General features: G+C 53.9%; 8 protein-coding genes across 8 annotated transcripts in view; 4 read left to right on the forward strand and 4 right to left on the reverse strand.

The window, feature by feature from the left end:
- Positions 1 to 417: 417 nt before the first annotated feature.
- PUNSTDRAFT_145812 (Glyoxalase/Bleomycin resistance protein/Dihydroxybiphenyl dioxygenase) lies at positions 418 to 1,517 on the forward strand (the record flags this gene model as incomplete). Its single annotated transcript, XM_007387084.1, has 5 exons — positions 418 to 969; positions 1,072 to 1,079; positions 1,168 to 1,275; positions 1,349 to 1,425; positions 1,485 to 1,517. The coding sequence occupies exons 1-5, from the start codon at positions 782 to 784 to the stop codon at positions 1,515 to 1,517; spliced, it is 414 nt and encodes a 137-aa protein (XP_007387146.1). The 5' UTR covers positions 418 to 781.
- Positions 1,518 to 2,445: 928 nt separating this feature from the next.
- PUNSTDRAFT_127819 (NAD(P)-binding protein) lies at positions 2,446 to 3,808 on the forward strand (the record flags this gene model as incomplete). The annotated part of the gene is made up of 8 exons (XM_007387085.1): positions 2,446 to 2,494; positions 2,555 to 2,573; positions 2,630 to 2,732; positions 2,786 to 2,941; positions 2,993 to 3,238; positions 3,308 to 3,415; positions 3,476 to 3,530; positions 3,586 to 3,808. 8 exons carry the CDS (start codon positions 2,446 to 2,448, stop codon positions 3,609 to 3,611), a joined length of 762 nt encoding a protein of 253 aa, XP_007387147.1. The 3' UTR covers positions 3,612 to 3,808.
- Positions 3,809 to 5,060: 1,252 nt separating this feature from the next.
- On the reverse strand, positions 5,061 to 8,846 carry PUNSTDRAFT_145814 (cytochrome P450; the record flags this gene model as incomplete). The annotated part of the gene is made up of 16 exons (XM_007387086.1): positions 5,061 to 5,320; positions 5,377 to 5,524; positions 5,578 to 6,217; positions 6,274 to 6,663; positions 6,715 to 6,743; positions 6,803 to 6,835; positions 6,886 to 7,119; positions 7,169 to 7,198; positions 7,253 to 7,447; positions 7,500 to 7,566; positions 7,623 to 7,949; positions 8,008 to 8,104; positions 8,161 to 8,238; positions 8,300 to 8,503; positions 8,557 to 8,654; positions 8,711 to 8,846. 13 exons carry the CDS (start codon positions 8,844 to 8,846, stop codon positions 6,506 to 6,508), a joined length of 1,686 nt encoding a protein of 561 aa, XP_007387148.1. The 3' UTR covers positions 5,061 to 5,320; positions 5,377 to 5,524; positions 5,578 to 6,217; positions 6,274 to 6,505.
- A 629-nt stretch (positions 8,847 to 9,475) lies between these two features.
- Positions 9,476 to 13,661, reverse strand: PUNSTDRAFT_54777 (uncharacterized protein). The gene is made up of 13 exons (XM_007387087.1): positions 13,141 to 13,661; positions 12,964 to 13,086; positions 12,743 to 12,913; positions 12,446 to 12,599; positions 12,234 to 12,382; positions 11,982 to 12,169; positions 11,657 to 11,926; positions 11,102 to 11,597; positions 10,769 to 11,036; positions 10,576 to 10,713; positions 10,221 to 10,519; positions 10,080 to 10,167; positions 9,476 to 10,027 (listed from the first exon to the last, which is right to left on the reverse strand). Exons 1-13 carry the CDS (start codon positions 13,407 to 13,409, stop codon positions 9,551 to 9,553), a joined length of 3,090 nt encoding a protein of 1,029 aa, XP_007387149.1. The 5' UTR covers positions 13,410 to 13,661; the 3' UTR covers positions 9,476 to 9,550.
- A 348-nt stretch (positions 13,662 to 14,009) lies between these two features.
- On the reverse strand, positions 14,010 to 14,297 carry PUNSTDRAFT_137446 (uncharacterized protein; the record flags this gene model as incomplete). The annotated part of the gene is made up of 2 exons (XM_007387088.1): positions 14,010 to 14,186; positions 14,241 to 14,297. 2 exons carry the CDS (start codon positions 14,295 to 14,297, stop codon positions 14,010 to 14,012), a joined length of 234 nt encoding a protein of 77 aa, XP_007387150.1.
- Positions 14,298 to 14,447: 150 nt separating this feature from the next.
- Positions 14,448 to 15,191, forward strand: PUNSTDRAFT_115828 (uncharacterized protein; the record flags this gene model as incomplete). Its single annotated transcript, XM_007387089.1, has 4 exons — positions 14,448 to 14,548; positions 14,584 to 14,716; positions 14,795 to 14,972; positions 15,010 to 15,191. 4 exons carry the CDS (start codon positions 14,448 to 14,450, stop codon positions 15,189 to 15,191), a joined length of 594 nt encoding a protein of 197 aa, XP_007387151.1.
- Positions 15,192 to 16,499: 1,308 nt separating this feature from the next.
- On the forward strand, positions 16,500 to 18,573 carry Pslcc1 (laccase; the record flags this gene model as incomplete). The annotated part of the gene is made up of 10 exons (XM_007387090.1): positions 16,500 to 16,630; positions 16,677 to 16,728; positions 16,781 to 16,849; positions 16,898 to 17,084; positions 17,145 to 17,283; positions 17,332 to 17,467; positions 17,519 to 18,091; positions 18,149 to 18,253; positions 18,312 to 18,483; positions 18,548 to 18,573. The coding sequence occupies 10 exons, from the start codon at positions 16,500 to 16,502 to the stop codon at positions 18,571 to 18,573; spliced, it is 1,590 nt and encodes a 529-aa protein (XP_007387152.1).
- Positions 18,574 to 20,130: 1,557 nt separating this feature from the next.
- Positions 20,131 to 22,183, reverse strand: part of PUNSTDRAFT_36762 (uncharacterized protein) — a gene marked incomplete at both ends in the record, with an annotated part of 6,551 nt that continues 4,498 nt past the window's right edge. The window contains 2 exons of the mRNA XM_007387091.1: positions 20,131 to 20,346; positions 20,421 to 20,516. Of these exons, the coding sequence (XP_007387153.1) occupies positions 20,131 to 20,346; positions 20,421 to 20,516 (312 nt within the window). The remainder of the gene's footprint in view (positions 20,347 to 20,420; positions 20,517 to 22,183) is intronic.

A 22,183-nucleotide genomic window follows, 5' to 3' on the forward strand; every position in this document is an offset into this window, starting at 1 on the left:
TGGCTCCGGATGTGTCATTGATGGGTTTCAACAGTTCTGGCGCGAACGTTATCCTTTCTATTCTGTGTCCCTGCACATTCCTGAAGGCCCATCAGTATTGTCGAGCAAGGAATACGGCTCCACGGCCCAGGCCGGAATGACCCAGCTGCTGTGGCGACGAAGAAGCCGACGGCTTGCGTTCCGCTTGCGTCAGTTTGCTTCTCTGATTGTGAGAGTATTGCATCTGACCGTGAGACCCTTTTACCTGACTGTGAGAACTAGGACGATGTGAGTTTCTCAATGAATGCAGTGCGGTACAGCCGTTTCCTTCCATCTTTCATGCGCCTCATTACGACGTCGACATGCATCGAGGATTGACCGGTTACTTATGAGGCTCTTCTCTTGCGTACACGACAAGGCGAAGGGGTGAAGGACCCCAGATGCGAAAGGCTTGGCAGCGCCCATATCGCGACTCCACTGACCCGGAACAGCCAACCGTCTCATCGCGCGGAACGTAGTCGATATTCCTCGACTCAATACTCCTCGTGGAGCTCACGCACACGCGTCGCGGTGACCTCAGCAAACTCTGCAACCGTATTCTATGCTTGGGCATCCCTTCCATAATTGAAGCTTATTCCTCATATTTTTGAATGCCCGGACCGGACACGACCGGTTTGGCGTTTCTCGGCCTTCCGTTCTTCCGTTTTGGAATCTAAACATCCCCGACGCGATCGAACATCGGACCCGACGAAAGTGAACTGAAGGGCCTCTAGCAACTCAACAGAACCTATCCTTGCTCGCCATGGCCGCGGCGCCGATAGCCGTCTCGCACCTAGATCACTTCGTCATCACCGCGTCCGACATTGACGCGACGATCGCCTTCTACGCGTCCGCGCTCGGGATGCGAGTCGTCTCGTTCGCGAACGGAGAGCGGAGAGCGCTGCATTTCGGCAGCCAGAAGATCAACCTGCACCAACAAGGGAAAGAATTGTGCGCACCGTCCTCCGCCCAGATCTAATGGACATGCACGTCTCGCGGGCTGATGTGAATGGTAACTTGTCCGCCGTCGACGTCGTCCCGGGGCGATCGCAGCGAACCGAGTACGTGCACCCCTCCCTTGATTATTCCGACTCTCGGAAACGCGCCGGGACGATCTGACGAAGACGCCGGATCGCCACGACCACGCAGAAGCCCGCGTGGCTACTCCGGGATCGCAAGACCTCTGCTTCATCACCACGACCCCCATCTCCGGCGTCCTATCCCACCTTGCGTCGCTGGACATCCCCGTCGTCGAAGGTACGCACCGTCTCGCGTATCCAGAGCTTCTTTTCGGGCGACGCTGGCGCATCTTCGCCCCCCCTTTTCTTAGGTCCCGTTAAGCGTACAGGGGCGCAAGGACCGATGCTGAGCGTGTACGTGCGCGATCCGGACGGAAATCTGGTCGAGGTATGTGCGCCGATCATCTTCGAGCGACGCGTCATATCGTGTTTGACCCATCCACGCAGATCGCCAACTACGAAGAGGGTGCTGAGGCCTGAAGGACGTTTCAGCATGTGTATGATAGATATATCGTCGTGCAACGAATACGTTCCTTCCGTCAATTGTCGTCGGACGCTCCCTCGTCCGGATACTCTGCACTCTCAATACCCGTCGCGCACCGAACGAATACCCGCTTTCGAAGTGACGTTGAGTGTATTCTCCCTATGACGTGTCCTGTCGCGCCTTCATTGCCGCCCTTCGCCGAGAATCGTGGACGATAACAACATACCTCTGTATCATGCGCAGTCAATAAATAGTAACTCATGTCCGCGCATAATCTGCGCTTACATCCCACACCCTCGGTAAGATGCATTGTCTATGCTACACCCGCCGATCGTAAGCTTTGGAAAGGGTCATCAACTTGTTCTCCGGTGTAGCTGTGGCATCGGCGGAAGGCTGGGCACGACGCAGTAGATCGGGGCCCATGCACATATATCGCTACTGTAGTACAGCGAGAGTCGGGCGAGTAAAGTTTGACAAGTTGCGTAGTGGCCGGTTCACAAAGATGAGAGAGTATAACTTGACCGAGGGGAGACCGGTATCCGGCACACATTTCTGCCGGCCACGTTTCACTCGCGCCTTTTCGTCGTTGACGAGGACGAGCGCGCCGTTTCGACCGTCCATCAACAATGGAATTACGCTTTACAACGCATACATGCTCTGGTTGATTGAACGAGCGTTCGCTTCTGCTCTTGGACCGCTTATCATCGTCAACTGAACGCGATGACTGTCTAACCGCACGCAATGACGCAAGACTCAATCCTGTTACCAAGCCCACCTCGTCTGACACTGCGGGAACGCGCAAGACGCAACTGCTAACGGATCTTGCGACTGATCTATGCAGAATATAAAGCATATAAGGTAAGAGCGGTGTACTCTCATCTTTCCACACTAACCTCTCCGTGGAATCCTTTGAGGCGCGTTATCATGACCAACCGCCCCATCCTCGTTGTTGCTGGTGTTGGTACTGGCTCAGGTGCGAGACACAATACTTCTCACCATCGATGGCCGATCTCATACATACGTGTGCTCATAGGCACCGGCGCTGCTTCAGCGTACGCAGCCCTATGTACGCACCGCGCGAAGGACGCTGAAATACAGTTCTCTCTAGACGGGTCTTCGCACAAGTCGGATACAACGTAGCCTTAGTTGCACGCGATGAAGAGAGTCTGAAGAAGACCGCCGAAGAAATCAAGCAGGCAGGAGGTGGTGATGTATGCTCGATGTCCGATGCTTATATTTCGTTAGCTGATATGTCATACCGTAGGCTGAAGCGTTCCCGGCTGCCTCTTACGACTATCCCACCTTCGCTACCATCTTCGCGGACATAAAAAAGAAGTGGCCTAGTTCACCCGTTCGCGCGGCCGTATACAACGCGGCGTACGGCGTATGGAAGCCGTTCTTGGATGTCACTGAACAAGAGGTACGTCACCCATGGTTGTCTCACAAGGTCTTGAGTGACATCAGATCTCAGGTGAAGGAGGCCGTGGACACGAACATCACCGCCGCGTTCGCCTTCTCTCGCGAAGTTATCCTCGCATTCAAGTCCAACGACCTCAACGAGGACGGCAAACGCGGTACCTTGATCTTCACGGGCGCGACGGCCTCCATCCGCGGCAACACCACCACCAGTTCATTCGCTGCAGGCAAACATGGCTTGCGGGCCCTGAGCCAGAGTCTGGCCAAGGAATTCGGGAAGGAGAACATCCACGTCGCGCATGTACGTACACCAGCGGGTTATGTTGTGACATATTGATATACTGTCTTACTGATCTTGCCGGTCCTTCAGGCTATTATTGACGGGGTCATCATTACGGGACGCACGAAAGAGCGCAAGAACGATCCTTCCTGGGAGAACAACCCCGATGTCCGTCTCGACCCCGAAAGCATAGCCAAGGTACCTTATCCTAGTTACCACGCAGTTCTCATATCTTACAATATGATGCTCGTCACTCAGACATATCTGGCGCTGGCAAAGCAGGACAGATCTGCTTTGACATGGGAGTTGGATCGTGAGTTCCCATACTCTCTTCTTACACTAGACGAATAACATTTGGTTCGTGCTAGTGCGCCCTGCCCATGAGAAGTGGTAAATATGTGATGGCTTGTTGCGCCTTTGTCAGCAGAGGTACCAATTCATGGCTGACCTCGAGGAATATGAGTCAACGATGGGTCAACCTGAGAATTCCTGGTGGACGCGTCATGGAGAGCTATATGGACTAACAAAAGCCCAGTCGATTCAGACGACTGCTTACTATTCCCTTGCCGTTGTTTCCAAGAGGGTTGACACACAATAACTATTTGTTTATACACCGACTGGGTCTGGAACCTCGTAAAATCTCTTGCCGGTATTTGTGCAGCATGCTCTCGTCTCTCCTGAATGCAAGTTCTGGATAAGCAAATGTTCGACTGCTTGAACGATACAATCCGAGTTCGAGCGAGACGATGAGCTGCATGCACTTTTCATCTCGCACGTACCGTTTCTGCGACCTTCGCGTTTCTTTGCTCGTCGTTCAAATGACGAAGTCGCATAGTTTATCAACAAGGGACGTGAGTAAGGGGGCGGCAAGCGCCTCATTCCGACTCCCCCGTCCAACCTGATTGGTTACATTCGAGCGGAGATTACATCGGATCACAAGGCACAGATCACGCGTGGCTCGGAGTTCCAACCAAGTAAGCAAGCGCCCAAAGCTCCACATCCCAAGTCCAAAGACGGAAAGTGACATTACGCAGAGAAGAAAATCCGCAGTAGAGATAACGATTACGTAACTGACCAGTATCAACAGCAATGTAACCTTCGGCACCCCGGCGAGCTCCTTGATCAGATTTACAACTGATCTCAATACATAATCTAAGCATTCTCACACTCACTTTGTCACGCTGCTGCGGCCAGATTAATTCGAGCGCACGATGGCCCTCATCAAATTCGAACGTTGAGTATGATCTAAGTACGCCCACGTCAGACCTTCCGCAGGTTCTTCTTATATATCCGTGACTGAATTCGTGTTTGTTCTCTGATTAGCAACGCCGAACAGTCGTATCCGCAATGCTCCCGAGCATTCTCCTCCTTCTGACCTGGGGTTGCCCCGCGTCCATACGCGGCTTGAATGGCTATCACGAAGCTTAGCGGAAACATCCTCAGCGTAATTCAGTAACTAACAACGATTTCCTCGACGACACCGCCCGCGAAGGCGGACACCTTCTCGAGTTATTCCAGCCTCGATAATGTGGCGAGGATTACCCGGAAACTGTTGCCCCTGGTCGGGGCTCCATCTACGTGGTGACTGGGTCATCCAGAATTGTTTCTGACAACGTGTTGCGCCCTTGCTACTCGATGCATAGGAGTGATTGAGAGCCATGAACAGAGGGCAGCACTGACGTCCAAGCCAGGTGACGCCGGAGAATCCATCCGTCGACGGCGTGTCGCAACCCGAGGACGAATCTCCGAGTTCAATCCTCGTGCATCCGCATTGGGTCACGTTGACTGGTTGCTCACGACAACCAGCCAGACGAATGACAGCACGCGGACACCTCCTCCGGGTGTTATTTTCATCTACGTGTGGCGGTATAAGAGCAGCTGGATGCTCCGATACCGTTCTGCGTCGCCCATCGGACGATAACTCGAGATCCCTAGCCAAAGGATGTTCGCCATCGTCGCTCTCGTCGCTGCTCTCGCTCTGCCGAAGGCCCTCGCTCACGGAGGTGTCCTCTCGTACGCCAACGCCGGCAACTGGTATTCGGGATGGCAACCCTACAACTCGCCCACTGGCCAGACCACCATCCAGCGCCCTTGGAGCACCTAGTGAGTGTCTGGCTGATAATCTCTCTTATGAGAGACCTGATCTCGTGCATACTCAGCAACCCCATCACCGACGCGACTGACCCTACACTCGCTTGCAACGACGATGGCACGTCTGGCGCCCTGCAGCTGACTGCGACCGTTGCGGCTGGCTCTGAGATCACTGCGTACTGGAACCAACCCTGGGCGCACGCTTACGGCCCTATGGTACGTACATCCTTGACCTCATTCGCTTCTGTACCGTTGACATCTGCTCAAAGCTCACTTACCTTGCGCAATGCCCTGGAAGCAGCTGTACAGGCGTAAATGCCAACAGCCTCAAGTGGTTCAAGATCGATCAGGCCGGTCTCCTGAGCGGCACAGTATTCGACGGCTACTGGGGCTCGGGCAAGATGATCGACCAAAACTCATCCTGGACCACGACCATCCCCTCGACTGTCCCGAGTGGCAGCTACCTCATTCGCTTCGAGACTATCGCCCTGCACTCGCTCCCCGCCCAATTCTACCCGGAGTGCGCGCAGATCACAATCACCGGCGGCGGCAACCTCGCCCCGACCTCCGCCGAACTCGTCTCTTTTCCCGGTGCTTACTCCAACTCCGACCCCGGCCTCTCCATCGACATCTACAGCAGCGCGGCCGAGACCGAAACCACTTACCCGATCCCTGGCCCGCCGCTGTACGGGAGCTCGGGTGCCGCGTCCTCTGCTGCACCGGCGCCTTCCTCGACTGCCGCGACATCGACCGTCAAGCCCGCGTCGACATCCTCTGCGCCCGCTTCCACTGCGTCCGCCGGCACCGTCGCGGAGTATGGCCAGTGCGGCGGTCAGGGCTATTCCGGCCCCACTGGCTGCGTTGCGCCATTTGTCTGCAACGTTGTCAACGACTACTACTCGCAGTGCCGTGAGTACTTCTAGATAAACTTGGTATCCAGCGCTTATGCTGATTCCTGGTTACAGTCTCCTCTTAAGTTCAGAGACTTATACTCCTGTCTCAAGTTGGGGCGGAGGACACCATGTTGCGCAGAGTTTCTCATCGACTGTATCATACAGCCTCATTGCCGAATGTCCGAGTTTGTATGTCTCATTGTTTTCTGTCCCCATGCGCCGCAATTAGCTACATGGTCCGACACGGGGGTATACGCAACGGCCTCCCATGGTAGCTCCTCGATATAGTGATGCGGTGCGATGGTCAGTGGTGCAGATCCGTAACCTTCATTGGCATGTGAGGTATCTCTTTCTCGTGCCCTTCTGTCGTTGGAGCAACGATGGTTGACACCGGGAAGAAGATTTTAGCGTCATCGGGGAGCTGAAACGAGAAAGCCTCCAATAAAACAGACAGAACAATCTCTGCGCAAATCGGATCAGCGTGTAATATCATAAACTGATTAAAAACCGCACTCATTTCGAATTGCGCGAGCTTGAATCCGCTGTAAGGTAGCTGTCAGTGAACGAGGATCATGTCAGGCGAAAGGATAGAGAGACGTGCATGCAAGATCGGCCACCGCCCAAGAAGGTCATCCTAAACGTATCATGAGCATGTTACTGTTCGAGGCAAAATGTTGTACATACAAATGCGAGTAGACGGCCGGAATCTTGGCATGAACCAATGCGTCTGGGAGGGGGTTAAGCCATCGCTCAGGGCGCCATTCGTCGGCATCCGGTCCCCAAAGCGCTTTGCTACGATTGATAGCACCAATTCCGATAATAACGTTCTGATTGTCTCGGACGTGAACCTCGCGGATTTCTTCACCGTCGGTACCTCGGATCGGGAACATGAGCGGCACGACGCCGTCGCTGATGGCACTGCGGAAACACGTAAATATACACAGAAAGGGAGGTGAGGGAGACTTACGTCCGAAACACGAACGGAAGTGGCGGGAAACTACAATGTTGGATCATAGGCGTTGTGGTATCAGAGTAGGAATCTCCAGCTTACAGCCTCAAGGTCTCTCGACAAACTGCATCAAGATACGGCAGTGAGGAAAGCGTATCGTACGACAGGTCCCGGTTCTCGCGCGCCTCGACGATCTCCTGCCTCAGGCGTTCTTGGACCTCTGGATGGGAGGCAAGCAAGAAGAGGGTGCGAGATATCGCGCCTGTGGTGGTGTCCGTGGCAGCGAAGATTAAGGTGCTAATCGTACAGTCAGAAATGTGCACGAGCAGATCTACAGGCAATTGCGTACTTTATTTGCCCAAACAGCTCGGACTCAGTGAGACGCTCCTTTTCGGAAGCAGACATGTTCGCTCGCACTGAGTAAAAGACTTTGTGAGCCACTTTACATATTTTTGGTAAAAAATGAACTCACTGAGAGCGCCGAATATGTCGGTACCGCCGCCAATCTCTTCGATCACTGCTTGGTCCCCTATTTCGAGCGCCTTCCTCTTCTGCGCATACACTTTCATGGCCTCCTCGTTCAAGGTATCCGCGATGCGTTTTGCTTCTTTCAAGGGCGGTACGGGTGAGATATCGATCAGGAATCGGCGGAACCACGCCGGCCCGAGCTTCGTCAGAAGTGGAAGGAACTGGCGGACGATCTGGAGCTTGAAGACGGTGGGAATCAGTCGCTTTGCGTTTTCGGCGTAGCGACTCCGAACGTTCGGTTTCAACGCGTCGAACGAGTATCCGAATCCGGCTACATGATGCCAACTATCAATCAGAGCAGGGAAGACATACATCGAATGGATACGTGCCTTCTCCAACTATTTCCAGAGCTGCACGTGATATCGGATCGAGCATGTCGATCTGCCTGGATCCGTTAGACAGGTGGAGCTTGATCATATCGCGCAGCTTAGGCGGCAGCGTCAACGAGTGAGGATTACGATGTATCGATCAAGCTTGCCCACCTGGAAGGCAACATCCTGGAAGATTGGGCCGATGTTCCGCATATGTGATTGGGAGAACACCGGGTTCAAGATCTTCCTCTATACGTCATGACTGTCATATCAGTATACATAAGGATACGATACAATTCCCGGAACATACCTGTTTGCGATGTTGCTCGCCTACTGTTGCCAGTAATCCCTCGCCAAAGATGATCTTCAACCCCCTAAAAACGGGTGAACATTCTGTATCGATAGAAGGAATAACGACGAAGTTGGTAAACGTAGCTGTCTCCTGAAACACCTCCTGGTCCTTCACAACGATATGATGAAGAGCGAGCGGATCCATAACGTAGATTTGTTCATCCTAAGCATATTCATTAGACGCAAGGGTGATGGCGTGAAGAACAGTAGACATACACCAAAGAGACCGTGGACCTTCACGGCGCTTCCGTACTTCTCGTTCAAACTGTAATGGAAGTCCCATCCCCTCGAATTGAAGAGCTGACCAAAATTGCCTAGGACAAGATCAATACTTCGAAGCATGGCTCAAGAGCTGCCGTCGATCTCTAACCCTTGAGCCAAGATTCGCGTGGCGGGCCCGGTAGGTTATGCTGGACGACCTTCCGCACCGTCCGATCATAAACCCTCGATGCGCCCCAGAGCACTGCAATCCAGCCAACGACGTATAGGATCTCGAGGATTGCCATAGATTGAGGACGTTGGGCCCCGAAGGCCGAGATTGAGTAGTTATTATCATAACCTATGCTCAGATGATTGCCAGCGTCCACGCGATCATGATGCTGACCCAATGACCCATCATGATGAATTGCTGACAGGGCTCCGTGTGAGCTCCATAGGCGACGTAATCACCGGCTTGACGACGCTTCGTGTCCTTCTGGCGCGGCGTCCTTTCTTCAAGCTGTAAGAATGGCACATTCGTGCCCTTTGGTATTCACTGTAGGCAGCGACATCTGATCGTAGAATGGATGCGTTAAGCAATAGGACCTATGGTGGAACCATGTAAACATACCCTTCAGAATCAAGGAGGCGCATATGAAATGCGCCGAACATGGAAAGGTGGTTGGCCACATATGGTCTGTTCAATAGGCATTACCATAATGGGCAAGTGGGCCAGGACACACGAAGCAGTTCGCGATTTGTCACTACATATGTAGCATCCTACGTAGGAATAGTAGCATTAGCGTGGAAAGCCTCGGAAGGATAGGCGGAAAGAATAAGCACCAATCGTAAGCCGTTGATGAGCATGTCCCATCTTCACCATTGGCGATCTCATTCCCATGCAAGACAACCGTCGATGAATATAGTGTGCTCAGTTCTGAGACTTACACCTAGATCGTGAATATCTGCATAGCAATCCGAGTTGTTTTAGTCCCACAACGATCTGCATAGTTCATGTCCGCTTGTCCTCTCCACGATGTATAAACTCCCAACACGCCTTCCCTGGCTCTACACCCAAGATCTCTTGCACCTTCGCTAAAGGCAGTTCACAGAGCTGCCTCACGCTCGCGACCTTGCTCATCACGTACTTGACGTTCTTTGCGGTGATCCCCGGTAGGCAGCGGAGCAGCTCCTCTGCGGCCTGGTTGACGCCCGCCCCAGCGTCCGGGTCCTCCTCTGCGCCGACGGTGATCGCCTTCACGGGATCGGGCTCAGCGCTGTTGAGTTTGAGATCCTTGAAAATGTCCGCTGTGGCGTAAGGCGATGAGGACCAGATGATGCGCACCCGCGGGAAGCTGAGTGCGAGCAGAACGAGTTTCGCTTGGATGCTCGTGACGCCAGGTTGGTCTTGGTCGGGGCCCGGGCCGGGTTTGCGCTTAGGTGGGTACTTGCCAGTGGGCTTTGCGTACGACTTCATCTCGGTGACCGTCTAGTTAAGCTTTGATTAGCGATGGGTACTACTCGGATTATAGAACGTGTACCTCGAGAGAGAACGACTTATGTTCCTCAAACTCAATAAGCAATATCGGCTGCTTGTAGTGCACCGACATCAACTCGCACTGTGTGTATCTGTTGGGCCGACTCGCATCAGACAGGTTGCAGAGCACACGCAGACTACCCACAATCGTCCGCTGGTGAAACTCTGCACCAAATCAGGCAAGCTCTTCCGCTCGACACACATGTCCGGCGTCAGGATGTAATCACCCACGGTCAGCGTCGCCGGCACAACCAGGATGTTCGCCGCATGCAACAACGACGGCAATGTCGACCGGAACTCCCGCATGTCAACGATCACTCGAGAGGGCTCGGAGTTTACCTGGCGTTGCTGACCGCCGGCTGCTCGCGTGCTGATGGTCTTGATGAGACCTTCAGTAGTGCCTGTGGCAGCGCGGCGCTCTTCGAAGATAGGCAGGAGCATTGACTATGCGTAGCGCAGATGTCAGCACCTTGGAGGATGTTCTAAGAAAACAGACATACACCGCGCTCCTTGATTAGAGACTCGAATGCTTCCTTCTCCCTCCGCTGCGCAGCGAGAAACCTGTGCTCCTCGCAGCTCAACTGATACACCATGAAGTATACCCGCACAGCCAGCCCGGGATGTGAACTGCGATACACCTGAGAACAAACTTACATGGCGAATTATAACCGGAAGCAAGACGAGATCACATACCTCAACCCGCCGGACGAAGTCTTGATTCGGCTCAAACATCACGATGAAGCGCGGCTGGATTTCTGCAAGCATCATATCATCCCCGTCGTCCGAGTAGGCTCGGACGATTACAGTCTGCGAGGGAGGAAGCAGTCCGTAGTTTTCGTCGAAACCGTCTTCTTCCAGCACGAGTTGAAAGTCGTCGTCCATTGCCAGGGCGATCTGGCCGTCCATTTCGGTCGATTGCCCATCGGAGGTGCTCAAATCGCGGAGTCCCTGAGTCATAAGGCTGATCCAAGAACAAAGAAACAGATCAGGAATCGCATACGGGGCAGAAGGACGAATCACACTCACAACTCCGCGATATCCTCCGCCTCCTTGACAATCTGGCCCTCTCCTAAGCCTACCCCGAGCTCATTCTTGACGTCAACCTGTCCCAACCCACTTCCTCCGGCGGCGTTATCCCTGGCACCCTCATCGCGCTTGATAGGATTCACCGGCGCACCGCCTCTAACCCTTCGTCGACTTGCCCTCTTCTCTTCTCGTTCCCTGTCCTTCTTCCGCAGCGCTTCGCTGAGACCATCCGTACCTCCTGTTCCGGGAACCGTATTGCTGCCTTGACGATTGTTTGTGCTAGGTCTCGACGAGGGACCGCCTTTGGCCGAGGCGGATTTCTCTTCCGCAAGGCGGCCTTTCCACCAGAGATACGCCTTGAGCTTGCGTTCCATCATTCGCCTCCCTTGTCGACCAGCTGGTGCGTCGATGTCCATTGAAGAGAGGAACTCGGTGAGCAGCGTGGAAGTCTGTGACGACGATGTCATGATAAGCACCGTGTTGTTCCCGGGTGCCACTGAAGAGCAACCGAAGAGTCAATATCCTCAAGTACTAACAGAGATACGAAGGACCTACATGACACCAATTGCGGGTTCTTGAGCTCGCCCCTCATTACCTCCTCCTCCACCTCCTTCAGCACCTCCGCCAGAAGAGCCCACTTCGGCAATTCCTCCAGCACTGGATCCATACCCTCTGGCAACCACGCCGGTCGCTCTCCTTCCTTTTCTTTCCCTTTTCCATGATCTGCTGTGGGGAGCTTAGTGCCCACGGTACCCTGTATTTCATCAAGGGCGTCCCAAGCATCTTCGTCATCCGCTAGGTCGATCACTACGGGCTTACCCTTGCCTGAGACGACAGGATCAACGCGAGAAAACACGGTCACGGAGAACCAAAGAATGACCTTTACCGATTGGCGCACTGACGGTGTAGCATCGTCGCTTGGCCTCGCGAAAAATGATGTTGGCGGCATCGGTCAGCATCCATGGGCTATGGTTCACTTTCGGTCCACCAGACGCTGAAACGGAGTTGGCCGCTATGAGGGTCTCAAGGTAGGCGTGGAACGCGAGCGGGTCGTACGTGAGAAGGTAGCTAGCGTGTTGAATAGACAAGAAGTATGAGCGAATCTGGTCGGGGGGGACGGTGGCAAACGCACGATAGCAACCGGCGGAGAGTGGCTAGGTCGTTCACGAGCTGCTTCGTTCGTGGCCCGACTTTGTGCCATACAGGGTCTAGCTGGCGGCGAACGATAAGGTCGAACGAGCGGAAATAGGCGTTTTCGATGTTGAAGTCGTCGAGGTCCAGCTGCGATATAGCCCCGAGTGTCAATAGTGGAAGCGGACATAAGAGGAGTAAGATTGGACTGACAGTCGTGTTAGCGCGTTTGAGCTCAGACAACGTGGTCGTCATGCACTGAACGATGGCTTGGTGAATGTCGCTCATAGCTTCGGTGAGGGGTTGGTAGAGCTCGATGACGTCGGCGCGACGCCGGGCGAGCGAATGTTGCACTTCTTGATGAAACCTGGATAAGAACCAAATTTCAGCGTCTGGGCCTCAGGATAGCAAGTGACACAGGAGACAGAGATGGCACAGGAAACGGCAATCGAGAAAGTGAGATGTACAGGACAGAGCGTGTGCCATAATCAAGAAGGAATGCATACTTGCCTGGGGTAAATATGTACCCGGCGAAGCTGCAGCTCCTTCATAATGTTCTTCAGTGGGGACAATCCGGAGGTGATATGTTCCGGTTGATCAGTGAATGCTTTGAGGAAGCCGGTAGTGTTCCGTTCACGATAGAGGCGGACGATGAATGCTTCGAGTGAAAGGGCGGTAACCCTGAATAAACCGTCAGTAGCAGATACAGTGCGAAGAGAGCGTGCACGCACCTTTCTGCATGTAGAACGAGTATTCCGGTGATCAGTTCGGTGGGTATGTCTCCTTGAAGCATATCCACGACGAGAATACGCGAAGTCACGCAGATAAGCCCGCCTCTTTTGTAGAGGTCTTGTCTGAGGACCTCAAGTTATCCCTTCCGGTCTCGTGGTAAGTAACAGGACTCGCACCTCTCCTTCTTCCCCATCTCATAACCGACAGCTCGCAGACCCGGTCTTCGACATCCCATCACACCCAACTCCTCCCCAATACCGCCAACCTCTTCGTCGGTAGCGTTGACCAATAAGACGAGACTCTGGGGTGAGTCGTATATCTTCAGGAGATAGCACACTAGCTTCCTCAGTCCCAGACCGCGCGCCAGAAGTAAAAGGTCGCTCGTCTCCGGCGAGTGGACCTCCTCGAGGATCTTCTTGTGGAACGGCAAGAGGAAATTCGACATAATTACTCTACTCGTTTGAAGGATGCTGGAGGCGCGTCAAAAGTCAGTGTGTGAAGGAGAACGGTTTCAGCCTCGCGAAGCTCTTGACGACTGCCAAGGTCGAACGATGAAAGAGTGCTGGATCCGGAGTTGAGCGAACTGCGACCGCCAGTGTGAGATGTAGTCGCTCGGTTTCGCGGGACATTCCCAGACAAATGGTGAGGGGAAAGTCCAAGCGTGTTCGTCTCAGCTCATGGGGTCCTTCGCCGAGAACTAGGCCGAGGAGTATGAAAGCGTTATATTGACGACGCCAAGAGGTCAAGGACGCCGTCAGACTCAGAGGCTCTCGTGACCGACGGACCGGTAACCCTAACCCTACCCTTATTATGGCGAAAGAGAGAGGAAGATCTGTCCGTTGTATGAAGGTCAATCGCAGCCCTGTGGTTATGATAAAGTTTTCCGGATTGATTGCTAACGCCAAGCACTGAGTCAACATTCATGCGTAATAACACCACTCCACTCAAACGAGGCGGTTGACACTATAGAAGGTTCTATGAGCCAGAGGACCAACGGGTAAACCAGACACTTACCGTCAAGATGAGGTCCCAAGCTCATCCAGGATTAGGCAGCACCGGTTGAGCTCGGCAACGCGGTCACGGTCCAGGTGATGACCGTAGTCTGCTCAATCATCCATGGCGCGTGGTCCGTGAGCGTGAAGTACTTCTTGGTAGCGGTGAAGGTGGCGGGGATGGCGGTGTCAGTGATCGTCCCGGTCGCCTCGACGGTCGGAGAAGGGTTCTACGGGCCAATGTCAAAGGATATGACACGGGGAGGAGTGCGAAGGAGACGTACGGGCATGGCGTAAACCGCAGAGAACAGCGCGGCCACATAGATCAAGGAAAGCTTCATATCGAGTTGGGATTGTTGAGCAAGACGTTTCCAAACGATGGCGGATTGACGGTGCGCACAGAAAGGCAGGACGATTCATGCTGGATTTATATGATTCGGCATCACCATCTAAAAGGTGCCAAATACGCAAGGATTTGCATCATCGCGGACATGTGCACGATCACAAGGCGCTCTGCGGCCACCGCTCATTCGCGCTCAGTTGCGCAAGGGCCAAAGCTGGACTTCTGCAGACCAGATGCAATGGCGTGTGGGTACGCATGCCCTATAAAGGGAAGACCAACGGTAGACGCACGTTGTATGGTGCGGAATCGGAAGCCAAGCAGCAGGGAAGCGCGAGGATCGACCGATCGTCGGAACGGGATAAAATCTTTATCCGGATCCGCAAGTCTGATATGAAAGAGGACACCGCTCTACCAGTGGTAGGGGTAGCGCACGGTGCAGCTGTCGTTTAACATTAGTTTCAACCTTACGAGGACTGCTGTACGTACTTCTACCAGTCGGCATGGGGTCTTGGTCAGTCTCACTCTTGCGGCCTTGAGATGGCTCATAACACGGCGCATGTAGCCATCCAAAGTCTGCTTGCTTTCGTCATTGGTACATCGGGCGCTTGCCTTGTGGGCGTGCACCACGCAAGCCCGCGAAGCGCTGCCTTCAGACTCTCAGCATGGTACAGAAGTATTACACATGGATGATGCTCACCGACGCTCCGGAGATCCGGTTACCAACCTGGACAAAGCCGGACGTCGTCATGAAATCTCCGAAACCGCGATTGCGGGGCCATCAGTAGATCGAACTTGGTTACCGGAGAAGCATACCCGAGTATTTGAGTTTCTCCGGCTCGGTGGTGAGGGTGGCAATGAATATGTAGTTGCACGACGTTTCCGTGGCCTTTAGTTGGTACAGCTTGTCAATTATACTGTCGAGTGCATCGAGCGCTGTGCAGCGGGATAGGCCTGGCATCAAGCTCCAATCCCAGAAAGGCTAGACGTAGTAAGTGGTAGATTCCGTTCGGTCAAGCACATCATGATGCGACATTCGCGAGTACGGAAGAGATGAGCAACCAATGAGCAACGGATGTTATCGGAAGAAGGGGAGGGAGCCGCTTTGAATGTGCATTTCTCCCACGCATGCTGTCTTGCTTTGCGCGGCCACTGCGCCAATCGACTGTAGTCAATTCAGTTCTACCTCTTGCTCGTTGCACCAGCTCGTGCAGACATGAAGATGCAGGGGCTATGTTTAGCATGTAGATCTTTAGCTGGCGGACGGGGCGAAGCGCTGGTCGACTAGAATTTCACGCGATCACCGCTGAGAATAGTCGGCGCAGCTCCCCCGTCGCTTCCTCGAACACAAGACACTGTCGCGTCGGTGTTCGTGTGGGACGCTCACAAATGAACAACTTTGGCCCGAGCGATAGGATATCTGAGAGGCCAGGGCCTCTCAAGGCCCGCTACCATGTCTTTGCGCCCGAGAGCGTTCGTGAACTCCGTCCTGGCGAGTACTCATATCGACGTATTTGAGAAATAGCTTATTTCGCCAGCTTTTTTGGACATCCGTCAGGGTGAGATACTACCTCGTCTGGACTCGCATTCAAACGTCCATCAAATATGAGCGCCTTCTGCTCGATACCAACACCGCAACCACGAACAGGGGACGCTCCCGCCTTTGGTCTTTCCGGCCCTTTGGCTCCTGATGCGCGTCAGGCTTGCATGATCTGCGGGGGTGACCATCTTCTCATCGGGTTGCTGCGTCCGAAGGTTCTGTAACTTGGTGATCGCGCAACACGGTTTTCTCAGAGCCAAGTCTCCATCTTCGCTTTCCTGACGCCGGGCCGCGAATGGCGCTCTTTGCCATTTCTGAGCTCTCAGCTGCCCGACGAGGCCAAAGGCAAGTCGGCTACGCCAACATTGCCAAGCGGAACGTAGCATCGCGCGCAAGAGTTACTCTCACGTACGAATTCTGCGATCAACGTCGGCGGGCGGGGGTGAGAGGTAGGCGGGCCCGCCGTGGCGGTGACACGTTCGGACGTGCCTGACTGCAGCCCGTGGCTTCTCCTGCTTGAATTTCAGCACAGGGAGGTAGGCATATAAGGAGTGCAGGATGATGGCAAAATCTCCACCCTCCCAGCGGCATCAGTCCTGGGATTTCTTCCCCGGCGGTCTGACTTCTATTTTCTGCTATTACGGAACGTCCACATATTCTGCTATGGCTCGATTCCAGTCTGTCGCTACATTCGTGATATTATCCTTGGCTCTTGGTGGTCTCGCCGCAATAGGGCCTACGGCCACCATTGATATTGTCAATGTCGAACTTTCGCCCGATGGCTTCAATCGCTCGTAAGGTGTTCACTACTGCAGGTTCGCATGACTCACGACCACGCAGAACCGTTCTCGCTGGTGGAACATTCCCTGGTCCTCTCATCACCGGTAACAAGGTTGGTGAATCCCACTCTCTATCGGTATCAACACTGACAATGATCCTTCCAGGGCGATAACTTCCAGCTGAATATCAATAACCAGCTTACGGATACTACCATGTTGAAGACGACCACTATCGTAAGCGCTGTCGCATTATATCGTTGCCGCTGTCTAATTGTTTTGCAGCATTGGCACGGTCTCTTCCAGAAAGGCACCAACTGGGCTGATGGTCCGGCGTTCGTCAACCAGTGCCCGATAGCGAGTGGCAACTCGTTTTTGTACGACTTCACCGTTCTTGATCAGGCTGGCACGTTCTGGTACCACTCTCACTTGCAAACCCAGTACTGCGATGGTCTTCGTGGTGCGCTCGTCGGTGAGCGAAACTGCATGATAATCTTACCGATAGACCCGTACTGACGCTGCTTTTGGACAGTGTATGACCCGAATGACCCCAACGCCGATCTCTACGATGTTGATGATGAAACCACCGTTATTACACTCGCGGATTGGTACCATGCTGTGGCTCCCACCATCGCAGTCGGTGTCGCTGACTCTACGTTGATCAACGGGCTGTGAGTGAGAGAAACTCAGAATTAGGGACTGGTCTGACACTCCTGCAGGGGTCGTTATGCGGGAGGGCCCTCATCCGACTTGGCAGTTATCAGCGTCACTTCTGGGAAGCGTTACAGGTTCCGCCTGGTTTCTATTAGCTGTGACCCCAACTTCACCTTCCAGATTGATGGTCACAAGTTCACCGTTCGTAAAGCACCACAATCAGTTCGGCATAGCTTCTGATATCTTTCTCAGATCATCGAAGTTGACGGTGTCAACCACGAGCCCCTCGAGGTCGATGAGATCCAGATCTTCGCCGGTCAGCGCTACTCGATCGTCATGGCCGCTGACCAGCCCGTCGACAACTATTGGATCCGCGCCAACCCGAACAACGGTGCTGCTCAGGGCTTCGACAACGGCATCAACTCTGCAATCCTGCGCTATGTCGGCGCCGACGCCGTTGAACCCACCACGACTCAGGATACCCCGTCTGCGGCGCTCGTCGAGACGAGCCTCGTGCCCGCCGAGAACCCTGGCGCGCCCATTCCCGCTGACCAGCGCTGCGTCGACTGCGCAGACGTGAACATCAACCTCGCGCTCGACTTCAACCTCAACGGCGACTTCCAGTTCAACATCAACGGTATCAGCTACGTCTCTCCCACCGTTCCGGTGCTGCTACAAATTCTTTCTGGCGCACAATCTGCGACGGACCTCCTTCCGACTGGAAGCGTCTACGCTCTCCCGAAGAACAGCACGATCCAGATCTCGCTGCCGGCTGGTTCGACCGCCCCTGCTGCGGGCGGCCCGCACCCCTTCCACTTGCACGGAGTCAGTCCCTTCCCTCCCTCGTTTCTCCGAGGTCGGCAGTGCTTATATCATCCTTAGCACACCTTCGACGTCGTGCGGGCGTCGGGCCAGTCTGACTACAACTGGATCAATCCGCCCCGCCGTGATGTCATCAGCACCGGCCAGACTGGCGACAACGTCACCGTAAGCTTCACCGTGATCGTCCTTGATTCTCGGTCTTCTGACGTGACGGTGTGCATAGATCCGTTTCGTCACTGACAACTACGGTCCCTGGTTCCTCCACTGCCACATCGACTGGCATCTCGAGGCCGGCTTCGCCGTCGTTCTCGTAGAGGACACGGGTGACGTCTCGGCGAACGTCGCGGTCCCCGACTCGTGGAGCGATTTGTGTCCGACGTACAACGACCTCACCGGTGAGCTTTTTCATCGTCTATGATTCAAGCAAGTTGCGCTTGCTGATATAGACTTCATGCTCAGCCGACGAACTTGGCGGCCAGGATTAAAGCAACGAAGACGAATTCGCCAACAGGGTTTTTTTTATATCAATATTGATCTGTTAATACACAAAGGTGATCGGACTGGGGTCCGTAATCGCTGCCGCTCATTTTTCTCCTAATTGTGCACTCAGAATATGTAGTGCAGCATAGTACTATCGCGAGGACAGTAATTCAACACCAATAACAGTGAGACGTTCATGTCCGTGTTCTTCCTATGGAGTTCGTGCAATGAGAAATATCGTTGTTACTTCCTTAAAATGTCCCACCTACGCTCCGTCGACCGCGGGTCAATGAGAGCGGATTGCGAAGCTTGGTCTTAAGATACTTATGCAGCTTGTGAAAACTCTGAGTGATCTTATGGAATAGTATACGAGCAGCTCTGCATTCAGAACGAACATACCGGCTCCCCCGAAGGAGGCATTGTGCAAGAGCTTCGTCACGGTGACAGGGCTGTGACCCCGCCAAGTCATTACAAAAGTGTGATAAAGTGTGATTATCCGCTACTAAGGTTTGGCTCATACACGATCCGGGAACATCACGTGATATGTGTGACATTCCAAAAAAGGCTATTCGTCGTCTGCTGGCACCGTCTCGCCGTCGTCGCTGCTCGCTGCTCACTGTTCTGGCCTCTATGAATGACTAGCACCTAGTATATGAACTGTCCAAGCGTCTGACTCCATCAAAAATGCGCATCCGCACGAAATCAGAGCGAATACACCGAGAAAATGTAACTGAGCCCAAACTATTACTTCGTTCGCATCGTTTTCTTCCGGATTCCGTCATACAAGAGCTTGATGGGTGGACGCTATGATAGTTCGATGTAGGATTGACTCGATGCGACGCTAGCTTGCGTCCCATCCACAATTTTACCAAATCGGGACTGTGACCGTGATGTGACTGCCTTCACGTGATGTTCCCGGATCGTGCATGAGCCAAACCTTACTAAGTACACCCCCAACTGAACTCATTATTAAGCCAATGTTATCCAACGTCTAACTGTGAGATTGGCTCTGCTGCACACGCAGTCTTAGGCTAATCTCATACTGATATTGCAAAAATGATATCATGATGAGCTCACAGCCATGTTGATGTGGCACTTGACCAATGAGTTGCATGTATCATGAGGGGTGAGGATATGGTATCCCTGAAATGCTAAATTGAGCTTGATAAAGGTCATGCATGTACAACATTCTGAATGTTGAATACACATGACTGGGTGGTTGTGAACAGGTGGAAATAGTACAGTAATGTTAATATTTTGGAGATCTGACTGGGAATTGCATGTGAGCTGGTTGACATCCTCATGAGTTGAACACAAATCAGTATCCATCTGAGAGTTATATAATAAATTTATGGGTCAATGTCCATTATCTCATCCTCTTCCAATTCGTCCTCTTCTAACTCGTCCTCAGTACCATTTTCAGGAGTGGTAGCCTTACTCTTTCCTTTCCTATCCTTGGCTGCTTTCTCCCTCTTCTTCTTATCACGTGTTGCCTTGGCTTTTGACTGCGCGTCTGCACGCTTGGCTGGCCCTGTACTCTGCAATATGTGTGAAGCTGCAAGGTGGTGCTGCTGGCGATCTGGGAAGGCACATTGCGGGGCCGTTAAATGTCTTGGCAGTACTTCCCGTATCCTCGATGCATTGTGCAGTGCATGCAGGTTCAGAAAATAGTGATCATCACCAGTGTGGATAACTTGGTCCACTGAGCGAGAAGTTTCAGCTCTTTCTTGCCTAGCAGGTGTAGTTCCCACTCTGCAGCCATTTCCACTGCAGTCATGCTGAGCATTGAATATAAAAAGAATATTCTGGAGCTTGTCAGTATACTATAGTATGTATCACTGCAAGTGCTTACCTGTGGTGTCAATACTGCTGCAGTAGGAGTACCTGCAGTAGTTGGCCGAGATAGCAAAGGCATATTCATCCGCTGGTGATTTGCATCTGAAAAAATCTAGATCACTATATGGCACTACATAGTGCCATATAGCCTCCATAGGTCCATAGCGATGTCCTTTGCTACCCATACTAGAAATCTGCCAGCCAATGCTATCATAGTGCTATAGGTGCTATAGAGGGTACTGTCATGGCTACAGTAGTTATGTAGGGCACACCTTAGTGCTATATAGTTCACACACTAGTGCTATGGAAACTATATATCCTATGTAAACTCTACAGCAATCATATGCTCAATAGATATTGTAGCCACCCAAACAAAATTGATTTTTATTTATTTATTATATATCACTCATAATCAGAAAAGTATTGTCTTCCATCATATTCTATTCAAGTTACAAAAGTGTATCAAGTACTACGAAGTAATTACGTAATCAATACGGACAAGCCGCAGATACGGCAAAACTGTCGATTTCGCTACTGGGGGACCGAGCCGGGCCCATCGAGTCGGCTAGTGCTCAGCGTTGGGCGCAGGGAGGAGCCAAAGCCGAAGCGCGGGGGCGGGGAGGAGAAGCGACGCCGAGCGAGACCGCGTTGGTGGCTCGTACTCGGGGCTGGTCGCACGGGGGCGCGAGTGCGGGAGGCGAACCCGAGTGCAACCGCGTTGGCGGCTCGCACTCGGAGCTGGACGAGGGGGGGCCGCGAGGGTAGGAGGCGACGCGGAGCGCGACCTGCCGGGAGCAAGCGGCGCGCTGTCGGCCTTCCCGAACCCAATGCGTACCATCTGGCCGTTGGGCGTGCCGATGCTGCCACCAAGGCGGTTGAGGACCTCGTCCTTCGCCCGGATGGCGTCCGCCATGTCGACGAAGTTCACAAAACCGCATTCCTAAGAGGACCATCGCTCAGCTATGCGGACAAATATACTACTCGAGACCACGAACCTTTTCGGGGAGAAGCCGCAAGCTCTCGATAGCTCCGTAAGGGGCGAGCATGGATAAGCTGCTCGCTGGTCACAGAGCTATCCAGATGACCGATCCAAAGCGAGCGCGTAGGCGTCTGCGTTTGCGACGACGATCCCTCCGACTTTGGGGACACCGCGCGACCCTGGTTGGAAGGGGCCTGGAGATAGGGCGATGCACGGTCCCCGGCGAGGTCTCCACCGGGAAAGTAAACGGAGGTGGCCGCGGCGCGTCCGACCGCAGCCGCCCTATCCGACTTGAGGTTGGAAGGCGACGCCGAACGCGACCGCGTTGGCGGCTCGCGCTCAGCGTCGGGCGAAGGGGGGCGCGAGGGTGGGAGGCGACGCCGAACGCGACCGCGTTGGCGGCTCGCGTTCGGCGTTGGGCGATGGAGGGCGAGAGGGTGGGAGGCGACGCCGAACGCGACCGCGTTGGCGGCTCGCGTTCGGCGTCGGGCGAAGGGGCCAGAGGTTGGGAGGCAACGCCGAGCGCGACCGCGTTGGCGGCTCGCGCTCGGTGCTGTGGGAAGGAGGGCGGGAGAGGAAGCCGAGTCCGACCGCGTTCGCGGCTCGAGCTCGGCGTTGGGCGGAGGCGGGCGAGAGGCGGGAGACTGGCCGGGAGGCGGGAGGCTGGTGGGAAGGCGGGTGAGAAGGCGGGCGAGAGGCGGGGAGGCGGGCGAGAGGCCAGAGAGAGGCGGGGAGACCGGCGAGAAGGTGGCGAGGCGGGCGAGAAGGCGAGGAGACCGGAGAGAGGCGGGGAGGCGGGG

The sequence above is a fragment of the Punctularia strigosozonata genome (genome assembly GCF_000264995.1).
Source record: "Punctularia strigosozonata HHB-11173 SS5 unplaced genomic scaffold PUNSTscaffold_13, whole genome shotgun sequence".
NCBI classification, from domain to species: Eukaryota; Fungi; Basidiomycota; class Agaricomycetes; order Corticiales; family Punctulariaceae; genus Punctularia; species Punctularia strigosozonata.